The sequence below is a fragment of the Sus scrofa genome, chromosome 13 (genome assembly GCF_000003025.6).
Source record: "Sus scrofa isolate TJ Tabasco breed Duroc chromosome 13, Sscrofa11.1, whole genome shotgun sequence".
Classification (NCBI taxonomy): Eukaryota; Metazoa; Chordata; class Mammalia; order Artiodactyla; family Suidae; genus Sus; species Sus scrofa.
Genome location: NC_010455.5, coordinates 207,285,715 through 207,305,300, shown reverse-complemented (window position 1 = coordinate 207,305,300; position 19,586 = coordinate 207,285,715). Strand labels below are relative to the sequence as shown.

The 19,586-nt window shown below is 59.1% G+C and overlaps 1 protein-coding gene across 1 annotated transcript in view; it reads left to right on the top strand.

Annotated features, from left to right (window-relative positions):
• TSPEAR (thrombospondin type laminin G domain and EAR repeats) overlaps nucleotides 1–19,423 on the top strand; it is a 126,646-nt gene extending 107,223 nt beyond the window's left edge. The window contains exons 6-12 of the mRNA XM_021071520.1: nucleotides 482–613; nucleotides 1,154–1,380; nucleotides 2,893–3,079; nucleotides 3,868–4,097; nucleotides 14,032–14,219; nucleotides 16,689–16,790; nucleotides 18,842–19,423. Coding sequence (XP_020927179.1) covers nucleotides 482–613; nucleotides 1,154–1,380; nucleotides 2,893–3,079; nucleotides 3,868–4,097; nucleotides 14,032–14,219; nucleotides 16,689–16,790; nucleotides 18,842–18,995 — 1,220 coding nt within the window. The 3' untranslated portion in view covers nucleotides 18,996–19,423. The remainder of the gene's footprint in view (nucleotides 1–481; nucleotides 614–1,153; nucleotides 1,381–2,892; nucleotides 3,080–3,867; nucleotides 4,098–14,031; nucleotides 14,220–16,688; nucleotides 16,791–18,841) is intronic.

Sequence of the window (19,586 nt, the reverse complement as noted above, 5' to 3'; positions counted from 1 at the left end):
ATTTTCTTTCTTTTCATTTTATTTTTTATTTTTAGCGCCACACCCGTGGCACAGGGAAGTTCCCAGGCTAGGGGTTGAATCGGGCTGCAGCTGCCAGCCTGCACCACAGCCACGGCCATGCCGGATCCTTGACCCACTGAGCCAGGCCGGGGAGGGAACCCGTGTCGTCCTGGACACTAGTTGGGTTTGTTACTGCTGAGCCACCACGGGAACTCCGTTTCTATTTTCTGAGGCCCCCTGGTGGGCACCCCCTTGCTGTCTTTCGGTGGTGTTGGCTCCTCTGCAGTGTGAAGTCACGATGGTTTAAGCCAGCCCCTGCCGTGGAGAACGGAAACCCACTCCCTCTGCAGCGCCCCCACCGGGAGGCGGGGGCAGGACTCTCTGAGCCTCGTGGTGGTTGCTCACGGGTCAGGGCAGCACATCCCCGACCCCGCCTTCCTCCGGGGAGCACCCCCCCACCTCTCTTTCCCGTCTCCCCCAGAAACCGACATGAAGGTGACGCTGGGATCCCGGCCTCCGTGTACCAAGGCGGAGGACGCCCAGTTCTGGTTTGACGCCAGCCGCAAGGGGCTGTACCTGTGTGTGGGCAGCGAGTGGGTCTCCGTGTTAGCAGGTGAGGCGGGGGGCTCTGCGGACCTAGGGTCTTCCGAGCCCTGGAACTTAGGGGGCAGGAAATGCCCCCCGTGCAGAGCAGCTGGGAAGTGTGAGCCACCTGGGCACGACACGTGGGCGGGCAGGGGTTCATGTCATCTCCCCGTGGGGGCCAGCCTCCCTCTGGGGCCCCCCTGCTCTCCTCGCCCTCTCTGGCCCCTCGGAGTGGCGATTGGACGCCACGGGGCCCGGTGCCTGAGCACGGTGGTGATGTTGGCAGCGCGGGGGGGGGGGGCAAGAGGCTCCGGATGGGGGGTCCTCGGGAAACGGGAAGGGGCCCCGGGGGGGCCTCCACGAGCTGTGACTCTGCCATTAGCATTCGGGCACAACCCTTTGTAGAAGCCACACGCCCTGGCGCGTCCGTTCCACCTGACCCGCATCCCCGGGGCTCCGCAGACCCTGAGCCCCCGCAGGGCTGAGAGGCCCCGGTGACGAGTCGCGCTGCGTCGGGACTTGCGTCCTGGGAAGTGCTGACCGGGCCTCCGTGTCTCTGTCGCAAAAGCCAGAGAAAGACTGGACTACGTGGAGGAGCACCAGCGCCTGTCCACAAACGCGGAGACGCTGGGCATCGAGGTCTTCGCCATCCCCGAGGCCGGGCTCTTCGTCGCCACCGCCAACCGCAGGGCCACGTCCGCCATCTACAAGTGGACGGACGGCAAGTTCGCCTCCTACCAGGACGTCCCCACGCACCAGGCCCAGTCCTGGAGGCACTTCACCATCGGGAAGAGGGCAAGTCTGCTTCTGGAGACTCCCTTGGTCTGTTCCATTTGGGGAAACCCGCAGGGCCCAAAGGTCGGGGCTCCCATGTGAATTTTGCAGGGAAACGTATTTCTCGGGTTGAGGGCCCGCAGCGGCTTCCAAGTCACGCACAGCCGCGTCTCTAAGTCCAGAACGTGTCTGAGCAAGTCTGCTCGGCTTCCTACAAAATAGAAGACAGACTATTCCTGAGAAGCTCCCCAGCTCCACGCAGCCCCGGCACCGACTCCGGAACACCCTTGAGATAACTGGACCCAAACCGGCGGGCAAAGCAGAGATCACGCGAGACTGGAAATAGGCCCCGCCCCCGCCTTCCTTCCCGTGCCCCACAAACCCTGGGGACACGGGGTGTCCCAAGGGAGGCGGACAGGCACGGATGGCGAGGCCAGGTCTTGGGTGGGAGGGCCTCGCGGCAGCCCCCCCACCCCACACCAGGGCTGCACTGAGCCGCGGCCCCTCGCCAGCTCCTTCTAACCCTCGACCCCAAGCGGCAGTGTCTCGGGGCCACCTCCCCGTGAGTGTCCCCAAGTGGCTCCCTCACCCACATGTGTGCAGGGCACAGCTCTGCCCTCCCCTGGGCCCCCCCACCGGGGACCAGACAGTCAGCAGGGCAGACAAACCTCTGCTCTCTGCCCCAGCCCCCCACAGTTCTGTGCTCAGAGTCCAGCCGGGAGGCGGGTGACAAGCTCTCTGGTTTTTTGGTTGATGACATTGAAAGGTTTTTTTTCATTATAAAAAATAATGTTACATTGAAGAAAAGTTGGGAAATTTAGAAAGCAAGGTAGGAAATCTTCTGTCCCATCACTGAAAAGGGCGCAGAGTGTACCTGGGGCAGCTTCAGCCACAGCGCGCGTGACCCACGCCCCGAGCTTCCAGGTCCTGTGACAGTCGCGGCGCCCAGGCATCTGGCCCTCGGGTCACGGCACGCGGGGGGCGTCTCCACGTCGTCCTCAGCTGCGTGACAGGCACACACTGCCTGAGGGACAGCAAGGCTTTGAGGTTTATCCTCCTCAGGAATTTCTGCCGTGGCTCAGCCGTCTAAGAACCCAGCTGGTATCCATGAGGTTGCAGGTTCCATCCCTGGCCTTACTCCGTGGGTTAAGGATCCAGTGTTGCCATGAGCTGTGGTGTAGGTCACAGATGCGGCTCCAATTCCACCCCTAGCCTGGGAACTTCCCTGTGCTGCAGGTTCAGCCCTAAAAAGCACAAAAAGAAAAAGAAAAGATTCTCCCTCCTCCTCCTCCTCCTCCTCCAGGTGATGAGACGGGTGTGGTGCACGAGGCTTTCTCTGGGGTGGGAGCTGGCACGAGAGCCGGTGGCTGGTAGACGCAGCTGTGCCCGGTCTTCAGTGTAGCCGGGCTTTAAGTTGATTTCAGTGAAGGGCGGCTCGAGGCTGTCCGTCTCGGGCTCTGCCTCCGTGCTGCGGCCTCACGCGCCACAGCCACGCGCGGGTCACAAGAACGAGCGTCCTGGTCCTCTCCGCAGATCTTCCTGGCCGTGGCTAACTTCGAACCGAATGAAAAGGGCCAGGAGTTCTCCGTCATTTACAAGTGGAGCCAGAGGCGGCTGAGGTTCACGCCGTACCAGCGGGTGCCCACCCACAGCGCCCGGGACTGGGAGGCCTTCGAGGTGTCCGGGGAGCACTTCCTGGCCGTGGCCAACCACCGGGAAGGTAGGGGCTGTGGCCTTGGCTCCAGGGGGCCGCCTGGCCTGCAGGGTTCATTGTATCTCATTAAAAGGGTAATAAACCCCGCCCGGCCGTGTCCTTGGGCTCGGCCACCTGACAGCAGCGTCTGAGGGTGGACACTTGAGCAGCGCTCACCTGTCCAGGTGAGGGGGGGTCCCTGCCATCATCCATTCTGGGCACAAACTCTGCGACGCAGTGGGTGTGCTGGGGCACAGGCCTGGGAGGGGCTGGCAAATCTGGTTTCCGGGCCAGGTGGCTGCCCCATGTGACCGTGGCGAGCCCCTCCCTGCTCTGTGACGCGAGGGGGACAGAGCCTCGGGGCACAGCCGGTTCTGCGGGGCACAGCCGGTTCTGCAGGGCACCTCTGGCCTGGGGAGGAGACCCCACCACCCCTTGTGGGCGGAGGGGACCCCGGGAGCGCACCACCCAGTCCCCCCACGACAGTGAGTGTTCTGGGAGAGGCTGGCCCGCGGGGTGGGGGGGCTCCAAAGATCACCACGTGGGAGGGGGCTCCCGGCCTGTGTGGCCTGGCCCGTGGGGGAGGGAGATCGAAGGGGCCGCGGGCAGTGCGAGGGGTGAGGCTGGGAGGGGCGGGGCCCCCCTCCAGCAGCTGGAGGCCGCAGGGGCTCTGGAGCCGTCCAAGGTCGGGGGCGCCGAGGGTTCTCACTGGGCGCAGGGGCGGGAAGGGCAGGGTGGGGACCGGGGAGGTGCCCGGCGCAGGGCCCGGCTGGACTGGGCCCCACCTCCCGCCCGCCCCGGCGCCCGGCTTCCAGGCGACAACCACAACATCGACAGCGTCATCTACAAGTGGAACCCGGGCAGCCGGCTCTTCGAGGCCAACCAGACCATCGCCACCTCGGGCGCCTACGACTGGGAGTTCTTCACGGTGGGGCCCTACGCCTTCCTGGCCGTGGCCAACGCCTTCAACGGCACGTCCACGCGGCTGCAGTCCCATCTGTACGTGCGCCTGGGCGGCTCCTTCCAGCTCTTCCAGTCGTTTCTGGTGAGCACACCAGGGCCCCACGCGGCCGCCTGGGGGACCCGGGACGGGGCCCCGCCCAGGCCCCCACACCGGGCACCTCCCCAGGGGAAGGCTCGGGGGGCGCCTGCAGGACCCCACACAGACCCGGGAGCCCCAAACTGCGGGGGAGGCTGCCCTGGCGCTGCCCCTTCTGGCAAGGAGCTTCCGGAGACACTGAGTGAGCCGGGGTCCTGAGCCTTCCGTGCTCCTGCAGTCTGACTCGGCTTCATGCCAGTGTCAGGCTCTTGTCCCGGGGCAGCTGGGCAGCTGGCCTCTGACCTGGCCAGGTGTGGGGCACACGGTCAGCTTCCCTGTGGACCTCGAGTGTCCCTTAGCTGGCTCCAGCCGCCATGGGCTGCCCGGCGAGACCTCTGAGTTGAGGCAGCAGGATGTCCCAGGGACCCCCACGTGCACGGCCCCGTCGCAGGCTAGTGGGCGGTGTTGGCATGCTCTTCTCGGGCCCCACCGTGGTTGAGAGGACGGGGTGGGGCCGCAACCCTCCTCTCACCCTCCCTCGGCCTCCTCCCTCCAAGCTGCCCGGCTTGTCCCTCTTGGCAGCAGACCCCAGGCCACGTCCCCAGGATGATTCTAAAATCGGGGCGTTGCTGTCGGCATTTGCGTCCTCCTGGCTGTGTCGGAACGTGGAGCTGAGGCACAGCTGTGGTCACTCCCTCCTCTGGTTTCAGTGGTGGGACGACCCTCCCGCCACCCTGGGGGAGACTCCCTGCCTGCGGGTCAGACTGCCCTTTCGTGCCACAGCCCACACATGTGGCTCGCCTCGCACGCGGCCGCCTCTGCTGCGCGGACTGCTTCTCTGCAAGGTCCAAGTTACTTCCGAAACGCCTCCCCTGCTCCCTCCCCTTTCTGGGGGAGGAAAACCGCCGTCTCTGCCCCGTAAGGTCTCCCGGCCTCTTGCTGGTCCCTGTTCCCGGAGGCCATGCTCCTGCTCCCGCATCTCCGTGCCTCCCGGGTCTCCAGCCTCGCGTCCTCGCGTCCTCCGTGCTTCCACTGTGTCTGGAAGGAGGCTGGGCGGCGTGCGTCCGTGGAGACGCCTTTCCTCTGCACTCCTCCCCCCGACCCTCCAGGCCCGCCGCCTCCAGAACTGTCAGTGGTTCCCATTCTGGAATGTTCCTTTACCGCCATCTTTGGCTGCAGCCACTACACCCAGTTCTGATGTCCCTTCTCCAGGTTGACCCCGGCCTTTCGGGTAACACCCTAAGGTGCTCCCCCCAATTCCGCAGCATCCCATGCGGCTGGCCAGGTCAGGGGACCAAGGCCGGCCAGTGGGCGTTGAGCTGAGAGAGCCTGAGCTAAGCCGGGCCTGGGGCTGAGCGTCTGGGGGGTGTCCCGCCTCTCATCCTCCCCAGCCGCGGGGCCACATGCCCCGAGCTTCCAGTGTCGCCCCAGTGAGCACCACCCCTGCGGTGGGAAGCGCGGGTGCCGTGGTGGCCCATCCTCACCCAGGTGCCACGTGCAGGATTCAGGCTGGAGGTGTTTCCCGGAACAGTGAGGCCAGCCCGGCTCCCGGCACGGGGGCACGGCGACGCCGCTGCCTCCTGCGGGGCCTCCCCTTTGACCTCTGCCCTCAGTGCCCACACGTGCTTGCACCGGCTTCCAACTCGCCACAGCACCCTTCCAGTCCGCAGGGCGCGCTCCCAGGCCCGGAGACCTTCCCGGCTTTTCTTGCTCATTTTACGCCGCCCCCGGCCCCGCCAGGACTCTGGTCGGAGGGCTGGGTTCTTTGGCTGAGTCATCTCTTACTTTTGTTGTTCAGCTTCCAGGGTTCCCTGCGCTTATTCTGCAGGCACGTGGCTGTGTGTCTTCTCCTAATGCCGGGAATGGTAATTTTTTAGATTGAATAAATGAATTTGTCACATCTGTAGTTGCATAATGATCATAACAATTCAATTTCACAGGATTTCCATCCCACACCCCCAGCGCATCCCCCCACCCCCCAACCTGTCTCCTCTGGAGACCATAAGCTATTCAGTCTGTGAGTCAGCATCTGTTCTGCAAAGAAGTTCCGTCCGTCCTTTTTTCAGAGTCCACGTGTCCGTGGAAGCATTTGAGGTTGGTGTCTCATTGTCTGGCTGACTTCACTTCGCATGATAGTTTCTAGGTCCATCCATGTTGCTAAAAATGCCCGTATTTCGTTCCTTTTCATGGCCGAGTGCAGGAATAGTATTTTTAATATCCACGGACGCGCTCCTTGTAGGGGCCGTCTGTGTTTAATCTAAATGCGGTCTTTTCTTGAATACTTCTGAGGATAATTGTAATTTTTCAAATCCTCTTCTGTTTCTAGAACCAGCTCGGCTTCTTCCGGGCTGAGTATATGCATATAGTTTAGCTCGAAATTCACGTGCCAGGCCTTGTGTCACACATCCAGAGGCCTTAGTGCTCTGTTTATATCTGACGTTGAGGGTGGCGGTGGGTGGCACGGTCCCTGGCGGCAGGGCCCCGGGGAGCCGGGCATCTGGCTGAGGCCCTTGCCCTGACGAGGTGTCTGATGAAGACCCTTCTAAACTGGCCTTTTGTGCGAACGTGGGAGCCGTCGGACCCCAGAGTTGGCACCTGCGGGATAATGGCCCCCAAGCGCACCCCCACCAGTGGCAGGAACCCTCTTTGCTCCCACGCTCGGTGTGGCGGCCCTGCTGGGACCTGTGCGGTGGACCAGAAGGCCACGTGCCGGGCCCCTGTCCCGGTGACAGACAGGGGCCTGCCCCCCCCCCCGACCCGTCTGCGCGAATCTTGGAAGCATCCTCGAACCTCTCCGAGCAGTCCTGCCTCTGTCTCTCACACACTCCAGATCCTTTCCAGAAGCTGCTCAGTCTCCCCGGTCACTTCTGTGACCCGGCTCCAGGGAACGAGCACCTGAAACTCTGCATTTTCAGGCAGCGTGTGGGAGTCGGCTCCAGCCAGGGAGGCCTGGGCTGAGTGGCAGAAATGGGTCCGGCTGAGCGGAGGCAGGGCCGTCCAGGCTACATGACCCAAGGGAGAGCCGGCCTAGGGGTGCCATTGGCAGAATTGTCCAGAAAGGCCGGCTGGGAGCGGGACCACAGTGGCCGTGAGAGGGCACAGCTCCAGCCCGCAGCAGAGTCGCCCAGGACCCTGGCTCTGGGGGCTGCAAGGGCTCCGCCTCAGCACCACCTGCTCCCATGAGCCAGGTCTCCTCACACGTGTTGAGTCCTCAGAGCCCACGAGACCCCACTCTCATGTCCTGCCAGCATTCCTGTACTGTGTTTCAATCCGTTTGGGTCCTGGGGACGCCTTGATGTGTTTACACTTGGTTTGGAGCTTTGCAACGTCTCTCCAGGCCGTGAGCTTTGAAGCAGGGAGGCTGGTGCTTAGACAGTGCGTGTGAGTGGAAGTAGCTGAATTGCGGGGAGCCCTCTCTGGAGGGACGGCCGGGCGTGGGGTGCAGGCTGGTGTTTGCAAAGCTGTGCACACAGGGCACCGGGAGGGATGCCAGGCGGGGTCCCAGGGCTGTGGGGTGAGTTCAGCTCACGAGAAAGGCCCGGGTGGTGCCCACGTGGGGTCTGCCGCCCAGGCGTATGTGGGGGCTGACTGCCCTCCTGGGTGCACCCCTCGGCCCCACCCTGCAGATCTCCCCACCTCTCCCGCCAGGAATCCTAGAACCCTCCTCTGGGTGGCAGAGACCAAGGTTCCAACGACCTGGCCTCACCATCTCGGGACAAAGTTCTGAGCTGGGTGTCCGGGAGGGAGTGGGCTCGGTCCACAGAAATCCAGCCTTCAGCCACTGGGGTTTCCGCTCCCCACGCTGTCGGGCCGGGGGGGGGTCTGTGGCCACGGTCATTGTGGAAGGGAGGGTGTGGGGGAGGGGAGGGGGGAGCTGAGGACAAAGATCTGGACCTTGTCACCTGGGAGGCGGGGCCGATGGGGGTGCTGCTGGCAGAGGAGAGCCCAGGGCAGTGGAGGTTCGGGCAGGAGGGCCGGCTGACAGCCCCCTGGGACCGCCAGTCGCGGCCAGCGAAGCCCCAGGAAGCCCGCGTGGGGCAGAGGAGCTGCCCAGAGCATCAGTGGGTGTGTGGGACAGAGGGAGAAGCAGTGGGTTGTCAAGAAGGCAGAGAAGGATACATGAGGGCGCCCGTGGCCTCCCTGGTGGGCACAGCCCAGTGAGAGCCAGGGCTGCCGCCTGCGCCTCCAGTTTGCTCTGTGAGGCAGGAGCGGGCGGTGGACCAGGCAGCCCAGTGCGGGGAGTAAGATGGGACCGGGGAGAGCTGGGACAGCACCCAGAATCTGCTGCCCCCACACCCATCTCAGCCACTGCCCACAGTGAGGATGGCAGTACCCCCTGCCCCCGGGCCCTTTGGCACCCCCTCCTCTGCACTCCCAGACCTTGGCTCTTTGCTCCACCAAAACCAGAAGCCAAGGGCCTCCTGCCCAGCAACTGTTCTGCTCATTACTGGAGCCAACCTACCCTCGAGGCTAGGCTGTCCGGGCCTCCAGATGCTCCTGGCTGCCAGGTCCTGGAGGCACCATCCTATCTCGAGGTGCCCTGGAGCCTGCCAGGCAGGGCGCCAGAGGATTCCAGGGCAGGGCTCCAGGGGAATTCCACTCAGAAGGCGGGTGGGAAGGGCCCACCCAGCCCAGCAGGTGCCTGGCCGCCTTGCTCCGTGCCAGGCAGGGTTTGGCAGGGCTGTTTGATGTGGGAATTTCTTCTCTCCCTGATGAGTCCCTAGGGCGCTTAAAATCCAGGAGTGGCCTGTCAGTGGGGCCTCAGGCTCGTCCATCCCCTGCGTGGTGACTCTGCCCATTCACTTCTGAGTGGGAGGAGCCCAGCCTCTGGCTGAGGAGGCGGGTGCTGGCACACTCTGAGGGCCTCTGGCATCCTGGAGTTGGGAGGCAAGGTCATTGCCAGCCAATGACTGTGACCTAGGGAGGCCCATGCCAGTCTCGGACAGATAAAATACAGGACACTCAATTTGAATTCAAATAAACGACGAATCGTTTTTGAGTAAGTGCCAAGTATCGCATGGGGTACATGTAGACTGAAAAACCAATGTTTACCTGAAATTCAAACTAAATGAGCTGCCCTGTCTTCACCGCACGTTGAGCGCCCCCACCCCGGCGGGCCCTCAGAGCAGAGGCTGAGCGAGGGCCCCTCTGAGCCACGCCCACTTATCTGGATGCTCCTCCCCCTCACTGCAGATGGCCACGCCCCATCCTTCCCGCAGCGCAGCCCCCAGCCCGCGCCTCCGCAGTCGCAGGGCCCTCTTCTCCCCCTGCTCTCAAGCCCTGGCAGCGCCTTTGAGAGCCCGGTCTCCAAGCCCCGCCCCTCCGCGGGGGCTCAAAGCAAGCGAGCTGCCTGGGGGTGGGGGTGGGGGGTGGAGTAACTCCCAGCTGAAAGGAAGCCTTGGCCTCCTGTCTTGTGTGGGTGTGCACACATATAACGTGTATGCATGCAGAATTGCGTGTAAAGATGTGTACGTGTGGCCGTGTGCACATGTATACACAGGTGTGTGCACGCAGGTGTGTGCAGGTGTGTCCCTGCAGGCATGTGCGTGCAGGTGTGTGCATTTCCCACCGACGTGCTTTCATCAGCAGGGGGGTGAGAGGAGCCAGGGTTCTGTGTGGTTTCTGTGTGAAACTCTCCACACTGTGCAGGTCTCTCACCTCCGTCCTCTGGGACCCTAGCGTCTCCACCTGCTCAGAAGTTGCGGGATGGCCCCTGGGGACAGAAACAGCGCCAGCTTCTGGAGCTCGGGGAAGACAGGGTCCTAACCCAGAAAGGCCCCAGTCCAGCTCCTGGCCCATCCTCGATGCCAGGTGTCCTGGTCCCTCGTCCTTGTCCTGGTGAGTCACTCTTAGCTTGAACTCACTTGTTTCTGCTCTGCACTGAGGACCCGCCCAGGCTCTGCCAGGTTCGCCCGCTTCTGCAGCGCTTTGCACAGGCGGGCAGCAGAAGCGGACAGCGGCGCCCTCTGCTGGGCGTGGAGAAAACACCAAGCTGGGCAGCCGCGGGACAAGAGGACCCGCTGGGCTGCACCTTCCTGAATCCCCAAGCCAGAAAGGACCTCCCTCCGAGGAGGGGCAGTCATCAGACCCTCCCTCACCTGAGCTGCTCCCACTGTGTGGTCTGGGGACGCGAGTGTCCCTCCAGCATGGGCCTCTCTGGACATCGGATGACAAACTGCCCTGCCAGGACCACCTGCCTCTGGGGACTGCTCAGCCTGGTCCTGAGCCTACCTGCTGCGTGGTTTTGGACATCCCTGTGTCCCCAGGCTTAGCTCCTTGTCCCTACAACCGGGTGGAGCCAGCCCCCAGCGTGACCCCCAAACCTGCTCGGACAGCAATTGCTCTCCAAACTCGGAAGGGGGTTGGAGGGGCACCCTCTCCAGGGCACGGAGATGACTTCCTGCCCTCACTGCGACGGTTGCCAAGGAAGCAAACGCTAAACTAAGTACCAAAACCACCAAGGGACACATCTCTGGGTCTGGTTATGCCTCTGGCTCTCTGAGCAGCTGTGGAGTCTGACCATTAGTGTTGGAATGAAGGCGTCCACTCTCCATTCTCCACCTGCTGCTCCATCCTGGCCTTTTAGGGGGACAGTGTCCACTGGGGGAAGGAAGAGCGGGCAGGCCCACTCCTTCTGACCTGACCTCCAGCTTGACCCCCCAAGGATGGAAGGCAACCAGGGGACAGGCTTGTGTTCCGCTGGGCAAGGAGCCCATTTTTCTGGGACTCTTTTGTAGGCACATGCAGTGAAATGGTCAGATTTTAAGTGTGATTATTCCGTCAAGTGTATACACCCTCTAACCACTCCAATCACAATTTAGAGCATTTTCCTCCCCCCCAAAAGTCCTCAGTGGCCCTTTGTAGTCAACAGCTCCCTCGTTCCCACCTTACTGAGCAACCTGGGTGACTTCTGCGACTGGCCGTGTTTCCTTAGAGCACATCTAGCGAATGGGACCAGCCCGTGTGCCATGACTGACACACATAGTGTGTCTCTTATTGCTCAGAAGCTGCATGAATATATTACCCCTTGCCCACGTATCCTGGCGATGGGCGCCTGAGCCGTTTCCAGCTTTCCACTGCTGTGAAGAAATCTACTAAGGATATCTCATGCAGGGCTTTCTGTGGGCAGATGTTCATAAGTCTCTAGAGTAAAACCCAGGGGTGAAATTCTGGGCCACAGGTAGGTGGATGCTTAACTTTTGAAGATATTGCCAAATGGCTTTACCAAAATGGTGATGCCCTCTCTCACATTCCCGCAAACCGTGTGTGAGTTCCGGTTACTCCACATTCTTGCCAACATCCGGTGCCATTTATTGAATGGGAAGGGTCCCTGCTTTAAGTCACAGTCCCCTGGTGACGAGCAGTAGCACCTTCCCATGCACCTGCTGGTTTCCTAGAGTCCCATTTGTGAAATGACTATTCAAGTCTTTCGCCCACATTTTAATTTTTTGCCTTTCATCATCAACATGCAGGAGTTTCTTATACACTCTGGACACAAGTCCTTTGTTCAATGTATAATCTTCTGTCTCTTCCTTTTGTGTGCTAATCACAATACATGTGTCCAATGTACTACAGTCTAATTTGAATTCATATTATACCCTGCACATAATGTAGTAAGCTTATAACAATGTGACTTCATTTATCCTGACTTGTCCATTGGGCTTTTGTGGGCATATACATACTTCTACTCAGGTTCTAAGTGCCACGATCTGTCATTATTCTGGCTGTAGACAGTCTGTTGTCTTTACACCCACATGCTCCCCATTCCCAGTGCCCTCTGCATCCTTCCTACAGACGCTGACCTCCTAGTGGTGCAACCAGCCTTCAGCCTTTGCACTTTTCCTCTGTGCTTCTTGTAAAGCAGCTCTGCTGGCGATTTGTTCTACCTCTTTTATCTGAAAATGACCTGATTTTTACCTTGAAGGATATTTGCACTGGTTGCAGAATTCTGGGTTCACATTTTTTTCTGTCGTGTAAAGAGGTTTTTCTGTTGACATGGAGCTTCCCTTGTTTCTGATGAGAAGTCTGGTACCATTGGTTCTACTGTTTCCCTATATGACATGCATCTTTTTCCTCCAGCTGCTTTTGAGATCTGCTTCCTATCATCTCTTCTCAGCCATTTGAACATGATGTGTCAAGGTGTTGGGGGGGCTTTTTATTTATTCTGCTTAGGGTCTCTGATCTTCTTGTCTCTCTGCTTTGGTGTTTTTAATTAAATTTGAAAGACTAGCCATCATTTATTTTCTTTCTTTCTTTCTTTTCCTTCTCTCTCATGTGCACCCTTTCTTTCTGTGACCCAACTGCATGTATATTAGACTGTATTATATTGTCCCAGGCCACTGAGGCTCTGGTCATGTTTATTGCAATCTTTTTTTTTATTTTTCTGTGCTTCACTTCAGACAATTTCTGTCGGTCTATCTTCTAGTTCATGGACCCTTTCTTCTGAGTTGTCCGAGGAGCTCTTGATCCCATTCCACGGATATGTGAATATAGACACTTTGCTTTGCAGTCACAGGATGTCTGTTTGGCTCCTTTTAGAGTTTTCATAGCTCTCCAAATTTCCCCACCTTATTTTTCATTACATGAATATTTCCCTATAGATTCTGATCAAAGTTACTGCAGAGTTTTCATCTGTTAACTCCAATATTTGCACTGTGTCTGCCTACTTCTATGTGCTGTTTCTTCTCTTGATTGGAGGTCACAAGGCCTTCTTGTTTCCCCAGCTGTTGAACTCTCTGGTCCATTTTTTCAGCCTTTCAGCTGTTGTTTGTCCCTGGGACCCTGGGTCCTGGCCTGTGTGCACTCCAGGAGCTGGAGAGGACTTGAGAGAAGTTAATCAGGAGACATTCCCCCACCCCACCCCCGGTTTCCCTCCTTCCCAGAATATTCCCCTTCCATTTCTAGACACTCTGTGAGCCCCAGAGTCTCCCCTTGGACTCCCCTGTCTAATCAGCCTGCTGCCTCCACACAAGTGCCACACCCATGTGCCACAGGACGAGGCGTGCCCTCAGAGGAAATGTCAAAGAAACACACTTTCAGGGTCTCATTCCCTCCACTTTCTGTCTGCCCTTGGCCCTTCTCCAGAACCTTCAAATGATTGTGTGCTTTTTTCTTTTTTGTCTTTTTATGGCCACACCTGTAGCACATGAAAGTTCCTGGGCTAGGAGTCAAATCAGAGCTGTAGCCTCCAGCCTACACCACAGCCACAGCCACAGCCACACGGGATCCGAGCCATGTCTGTGATCTATACTGCAGCTCATGGCAATGCTGGATCCTTAAACCACTCAGTTGGTCCAGGGATTGAACCCGTGTCCTCATGGTAAACTGAGCCACAGCAGGAACTCCCGATTGTGTGCATTTTTAAAGTGTTGCATCTAGAGTTCATGATTATTATCAGCAGGAGGGTCAGTCTAATGTAAATCTCTCCACCAGTATCAGAAACCAAAAGTCAGAGGCAAAACATTTAAAGACAATTTTAATGCAAAGTGATCCACCAGAGCTTTCGTAGCCCTACCAGCCTGTGGCAACATAGGGACTCAAGCTCCTTCTGCTGACATAGGAACTGAGACCCCAACAGCCTCCCCAGGAGCGTTTTCACTCTGGTCCACCAGCCGCGGGCCCTCCCACAGAGCGCCACCGTGTTCTCCTACCTCCACTTCAGACCTGCTGTTTGCTGCCTTGCTGTGTGGTTGTCCAGTGGGCCCCTTCCTGCATCTGCCCCTCATTTGCCCCCACGAAAGTCTCCCTGTGTCTCTGCCCTGCCCTCTCTCTTCAGGGCTCAGACCAGGGGCAGATCTGGACCCGTCTGGTGCTTCCCTTCCCTGTGCACCCCCACCAGCCTGGGAAGGGCACTGGCCTGGGGCCTAGGGGGCAGCCGGGGGCCCAAGCTGAGGGTCTCTCCATTCACGTGTGCTCTCTGCCCCCCCTTGCTCTGTCCCAGACGTTTGGCGCCGCGGACTGGGAGGTTTTCCACATCGGAGAGAGGATCTTTCTTGCCGTTGCAAACAGTCACCGCTACGACGTGGAAACGCAAGTGCAAAATGACTCCTATGTCATCAACTCGGTCATCTACGAGCTGAACGTCACCACTCAGACCTTCGTCAGGTTCCAGGAGATCCCTACCTGCAGGTGCCGGGGGCTGCGGGATTAGCGGGGTTGAGGGAATGGGGCGCCGTGCTACCCATGGAGCTGCCCGGAGATGGCAGCCCGGCCGCACCTGTGCACCCCCGAGGCCACATGGCCCTGACACGGGAGGCTGCCCCCCTCCTGGAGGTGTGCCATGGCCTGGCTCTCCATGCCCCGCAAACTTTCTCCAGAGCCAGCGAGTGACTGTGGCTCCTATTTGCGATCTTAACTCTAACTGCCTTCAAACAGTGTGGCTTGGGTGTTGTTTGTTTTTTACAACTCAGCGTTTTGGTTTTTTTAAATGAGATTCACAGGTGTATGCAACCATCACGACAGTGACGTTAGAACATTTTTGTCACCTTGAAAAGAACCCCCCTGGCTTTAGCTGCACTGCCTTTCTCCCCACCTCCCCCAGCCCCTGGCAACCCCCAGTCTGCTTTCTGCCTGTCCCTTCTGGATGTTTCATGTAAATGGAATTCATGGGGTGTGGACTTTTGCATCGGGCTTCCTTCACCCGTGTTTTCCCAGTTCATCCACATTGTGTGTTAGTGTTGGTCCTTTTAACCACTGAGTAATATTCCACTGTATTTATTTACCACAACTGTTTATCCTTTATCATTTGATGGACAAGTCTCTGTCTCCACCTTTTGACAAGTAGTGTGGTTCTGAAGAATAAAAATAGGCTCAAATTACCGTCATGCTACTTTGGAGGCAGAACAGGAAGTCATGTTAGACCTCACTTCCTGCTGGGCTGAGCCGAAGCAGCTTCGATGTGGGCAGCGGGCAGACAGGGCAAGTCTGCCCATTGCTGTTTGCTTCTCCTCCATGGGCCTTGGTTTTAGAGCCCAGTTATCACCGGAGAAATAAAGCGTGTGGGACCACACCACTGCCCTGCTGCCCACAGCTGCTCCCCAGGGAACACGGTCACGGCCCCACTTTCTTCCCAATGGCCTGGTCATAACTGGTCCTGGCTGGACATGGCCTGAGACAGAGTCCTGGCCAATGGAAACAGGAGGCAGTGAGGCACCCCACTGGCCTCGGCCCCCCGCATGTCCCTGGGTACCTCCATGGGCCCGCTCACACCCAGGGTCCTGTTGGAGTGCCCCGCTCTAGGCCAGCACTCTCAGTGCCCCAGGGAAGGAACCCAGGGCTGAGTATCAACGGAGAGAGGCCCTCTGCTGCCTTCATCAGCTGTAGCCCGGAGGCAGCTGGACGCAGATACGCCGGCCTGGACTTTGGCCTCCAGCTGACCCCTGCTGGCCGCCAGGCTGAAGCCTCAGTTCCCTCATCTGTGAAGTGGGTACAAGGCCTGCAGTGACCAGTGGTAACTGGGGACCACGGCTGCTGCCTGAGCTGGTCTCCTGGGGGGGACGGGGCCTTGAAGCACTGAGCCACCTCTGAGCAGACGCGCCCTCCGCAAGTTCCGGAGGCTCCTGCTGAAGATAGGACGAGTGGTCCGTCTGCAGGAAGAGCCAGAGCTTCCACCTCTAGGGCACCTCAGCAGACTCTGATGACCTCACAGCCAGTGGCCTCACGGTTCTGCCTCCAGGGGGCACTGCAGGCCTTCAAGGAGTGACCCCGAGATTGGGAATGTTTGGTCTCAACCTCTTCTAAGTGGGCGAACTTCGCACCTGTGTTCATAGCATCACTGTTCACACCCATGCGTCCAGCAACAGATGCGCACATTAGCAGAATGTGGTCCAGCCTCACAGTGGGGTATTTGGCAGCCTCCAGAAGGGAGGCGGTCCTGACCCCTGCCACGACCGGACGACCTCGAGGCCGTGACGCTCAGTGACATGAGCCAGTCACAGTGTCAGATCCCGATTCCAGTTACCTGAGGTCCCTCGAGGGTCAGATTCACGGAGACAGAAAGTGGGATGGGGGTTGCCCGGGGCCAGGGAGGGAGAACGGGGAGTCAGTGTGCAATGGGGGCAGAGTTTGGGGATGGAAGATTTCCGGAGGTGGCTCTGTGCTTCACGCCCCTGGGCTGTGTGCTTAAGCAAGGGGCAGAATGGAAACTTTTTATGTTGGGTGTTTTTTAGTAACAGTAAAAAATTTTTGTCTTGGAGTTCCCGTCGTGGCTCAGTGGTAATGAACCCAACTAGTATCCATGAGGATGCAGGTTCAATCCCTGGCCTCGCTCACTGGGTAAGGATCTAATGTTGCGTGAGCTGTGGTGTGGGTCACAGACCCGGCTGGGATCCTGCGTTGCCGCGGCTGTGGTGTAGGCTGGCAGCTGCAGCTCTGATTCGACCCGGAACCTGGGAACTTCCATCTGCTGCGGGTGCAGCCCTGAAAAGACCGCAAAAAAAAAAAAAAATTGTCTTAAGGAATGAAAGACTGATTTGCATAGACCAGGGGACCCCGCCCCGTGTGGATCTTGGAGGCGGGGCTCAGCCCCAGGTCTGAGATGGGGGGACGAGTCCTCGGCCGCGTGTCCGCGTCCTCACGCCTGCGCACTTGCCCCCGCAGCGCCCTGGACTGGGAGTTCTTCTCCGTGGGGGAGGATTCCTTCCTGGTGGTTGCAAACTCCTTCGACGGAAATACCTTCTCGGTAAACAGCATCATTTACAGGTAAAGGCCCCGCCCCCGCTCACCACCGGGTTCCCCCCACCACCCCGCGCCCCGGGTGCGCTCCCCTTCCCTGGAGGTGACCTTTGGCTCAGAGCGAGTCACAGGCCCTCGGGCCCTGAGGCGCACCTGCGTCTGGGCCACGCCCCTGCGTTACCCAGGTGCCACCAGCCACACTGACACTCACGATCTGGATTGTGGCTGGAGACGCAGTGTGCGGACACACTAATTTGAGAGTTATGAGCATCTTACGCTATTACATGTTTCGCTCCAGGACTGTGGTAAGACCTTCTGTTTTTCACGTGTCCTTCGACAAATCGCACCCTGCCTTGCAGAGGCGCCGGGGCGGCCTCGCTCCCGTCCCGTCGGGGCGTCTCCCGCGGGCTGAGCTCCATTTCCATCGGCTCATCGTGACCGCTCGTCTTCGTGTCCAGCCACCCAGCCACACTACCTTATCGGCTCCGGTATTTCTGGAGAGTCTTGGGGGAGCAGAACGACGTCTGCCAACAAAAGCAACTTGCCTCTGCATTTCAAATGCTTTTACTGACTCTCTAGTCCTCTCAGCTTGGGCTAGAAATTCCAGGACGATCTTGAGTCAGGGCAGCAATGGCCAGCCACCCTGTCCTCCTGAGGTGATGGGACGGGCTGGGCGTCGCACTGTCTGACAAGACAGGAGCAGTCGTGTTGCGCCCTGTTGGCGTTCCCTCCTGCTGGGCAAGGTTCTCCCTGGTCCATCTGCTGATGTAACGATTTATGAGAGGGGTTCTCGTGTCCTGGGACAGTGCCCAGAGGATGCGCAGTCATTTCACGTGTCACTGGCTGGCCATCATTAAGCTTGATTTCAGGGGGTTTTGGGGCCACACCCGCAGCACGCAGAAGCTCCCAGGCAGGGATTGAACCCACACCACAGCAGCGACCCAGGCCACAGCAGTGACAATGCCAGGTACTTAACCCACCAAGCCACCAGGGAACTCCTGATTTCAGAGGTTTGCATCTCTAAAAGGAAATCAAATTGGTCTCTGGTTTCTTCTGCAGACTTGATATGAAACCGCACTTTAGATGTCCCCCTGTGGCTGGGGTAGTCCGAAGAGCAGGATTTATCTATTTCCTTTATGATACGGTTAAATTCAGTTAAAAGGCCACCTCAGCCTGGCTCCTTTTCAGCAGCGTCTGTTGAGCAGCTTGTCCAGTCTCCCTCCTGGTTCTTGGTTTAATCAGGTTTTCCATTGCTTCCTGAGACAAGTTTGGTCATCTGCACTTTATTAGAAAAATCATCAGTTTTATTTAGACTTTCTAATTTATTGCTGTTTCCATCCAGACAAAGTAATTTTAAAATAAGCACAAGGATGGCATATTTACCCACCTGTTTGGAAGCTGTTTAAAGACCCACAGGGCTGAGTGTGTTGGGGTGGGGGGCTGGCCCTTTCCCACTAGGATGGCCCAGCCTTTCCAGAAAGTCATCTGGAAAAACATTTAAATTAAAACTACTGCTGCATTTGACCCAGGAGTCCCACCCTGGGGCCTCCATCAATGGAAACAGAACTACCTGTGGATAAATCCCTGCTGAAGGGCCAAACGGAGTGTGGGACCCTCACATGGGCACCGGGCTCAGAGAGCTGTGTGCTTCCCTGAATGGAGGCTGCCTTACCTGAATCTTACCTGACGGGCCAGGGGTGTCCAAGGGCCTCGCTGTCAACACCGGCCCCGGGAGTGAGGAGCTGACCCACTGGACCCACCAGGACCTCTCCCCACCCCCCATCCCAAGGGCACTCTGGGCAGGGGTGGAAGCCCGGGTGGCCACGAGCAGCGGCAGGGTCTCGGACAGCACATTCCCCTTCCAGCCTGGCTCCCTGTCTGCAGGATGGGGAGGCCCCTCCTGGCCCAGCGCCCCATGACTGGAACCAGTGTGGGGTGGGGCGGGGAGACACATGCCTGGGGAGAGAGGCAGGCAGGCGGCCTGGCGAGGATCGGGAAGGGGTGGGGTGGGAGCGCCAGGAGGGGGACCGTCTGGCGCCCGCTTCCCTGTCCGCGGGCTGACAGCGTCTCTCCCGCAGGTGGCAGGGGTACGAAGGTTTCGTGGCGGTGCACAGCCTCCCGACCTTCGGCTGCAGGGACTGGGAGGCCTTCCGCACGGCGGCCGGTTCCTACCTGGTCTATTCCAGCGCCAAGGAGCCGCTGTCCCGGGTGCTGAAGCTGAGGACTGTGTGACGGCCGGGACCCCGGGAGCAGACCCGCTGGACCGCACCCCAGAAGCCCACCCGAGAAGCCCTGGAACTCAGCGGGGGTGGGGTGGCCACCACCTCGCCATCCCCAGCCCTGTCCCAGCCCCCATCCAGTGGGGGACAGCATCCCTCCGCCTGGTGACCACGGTGGCTGGACTCGTGCAGGTCGCTCCGTGCTGCTCCCGCACGTCTGCTGTCCTGCAGGGATTCCCCTTTAGAGGAAAAGTTCACACAAACTATTTCCTCAAAAACGGCGGGGCATCGTCGCCTGCCCGCCTCATCCGCCACGCAGCCGGACACTCAGGCTGGGGAGCCCCACGCAGGACCGCTTGATGCTGTTTGATGTATTTGTACCTGCTATTTATTATACTCAACCTATCCTGAAATATATTTATGACCTCTTTATGAAAAGCACTGCCACATCTATCCACGTGTTTCTGGCGGGGACCCAGCCCCCGGTGAGCGTGTCACAGGACAGCCGCTCATGCAGCCTGACGTGTGCCCTTGGGTCCTGCATCACCAACACGCCTCTCCCCTGTGGGGACTTCCTTCAGCCTCGGTTTAGCCATGAACACAG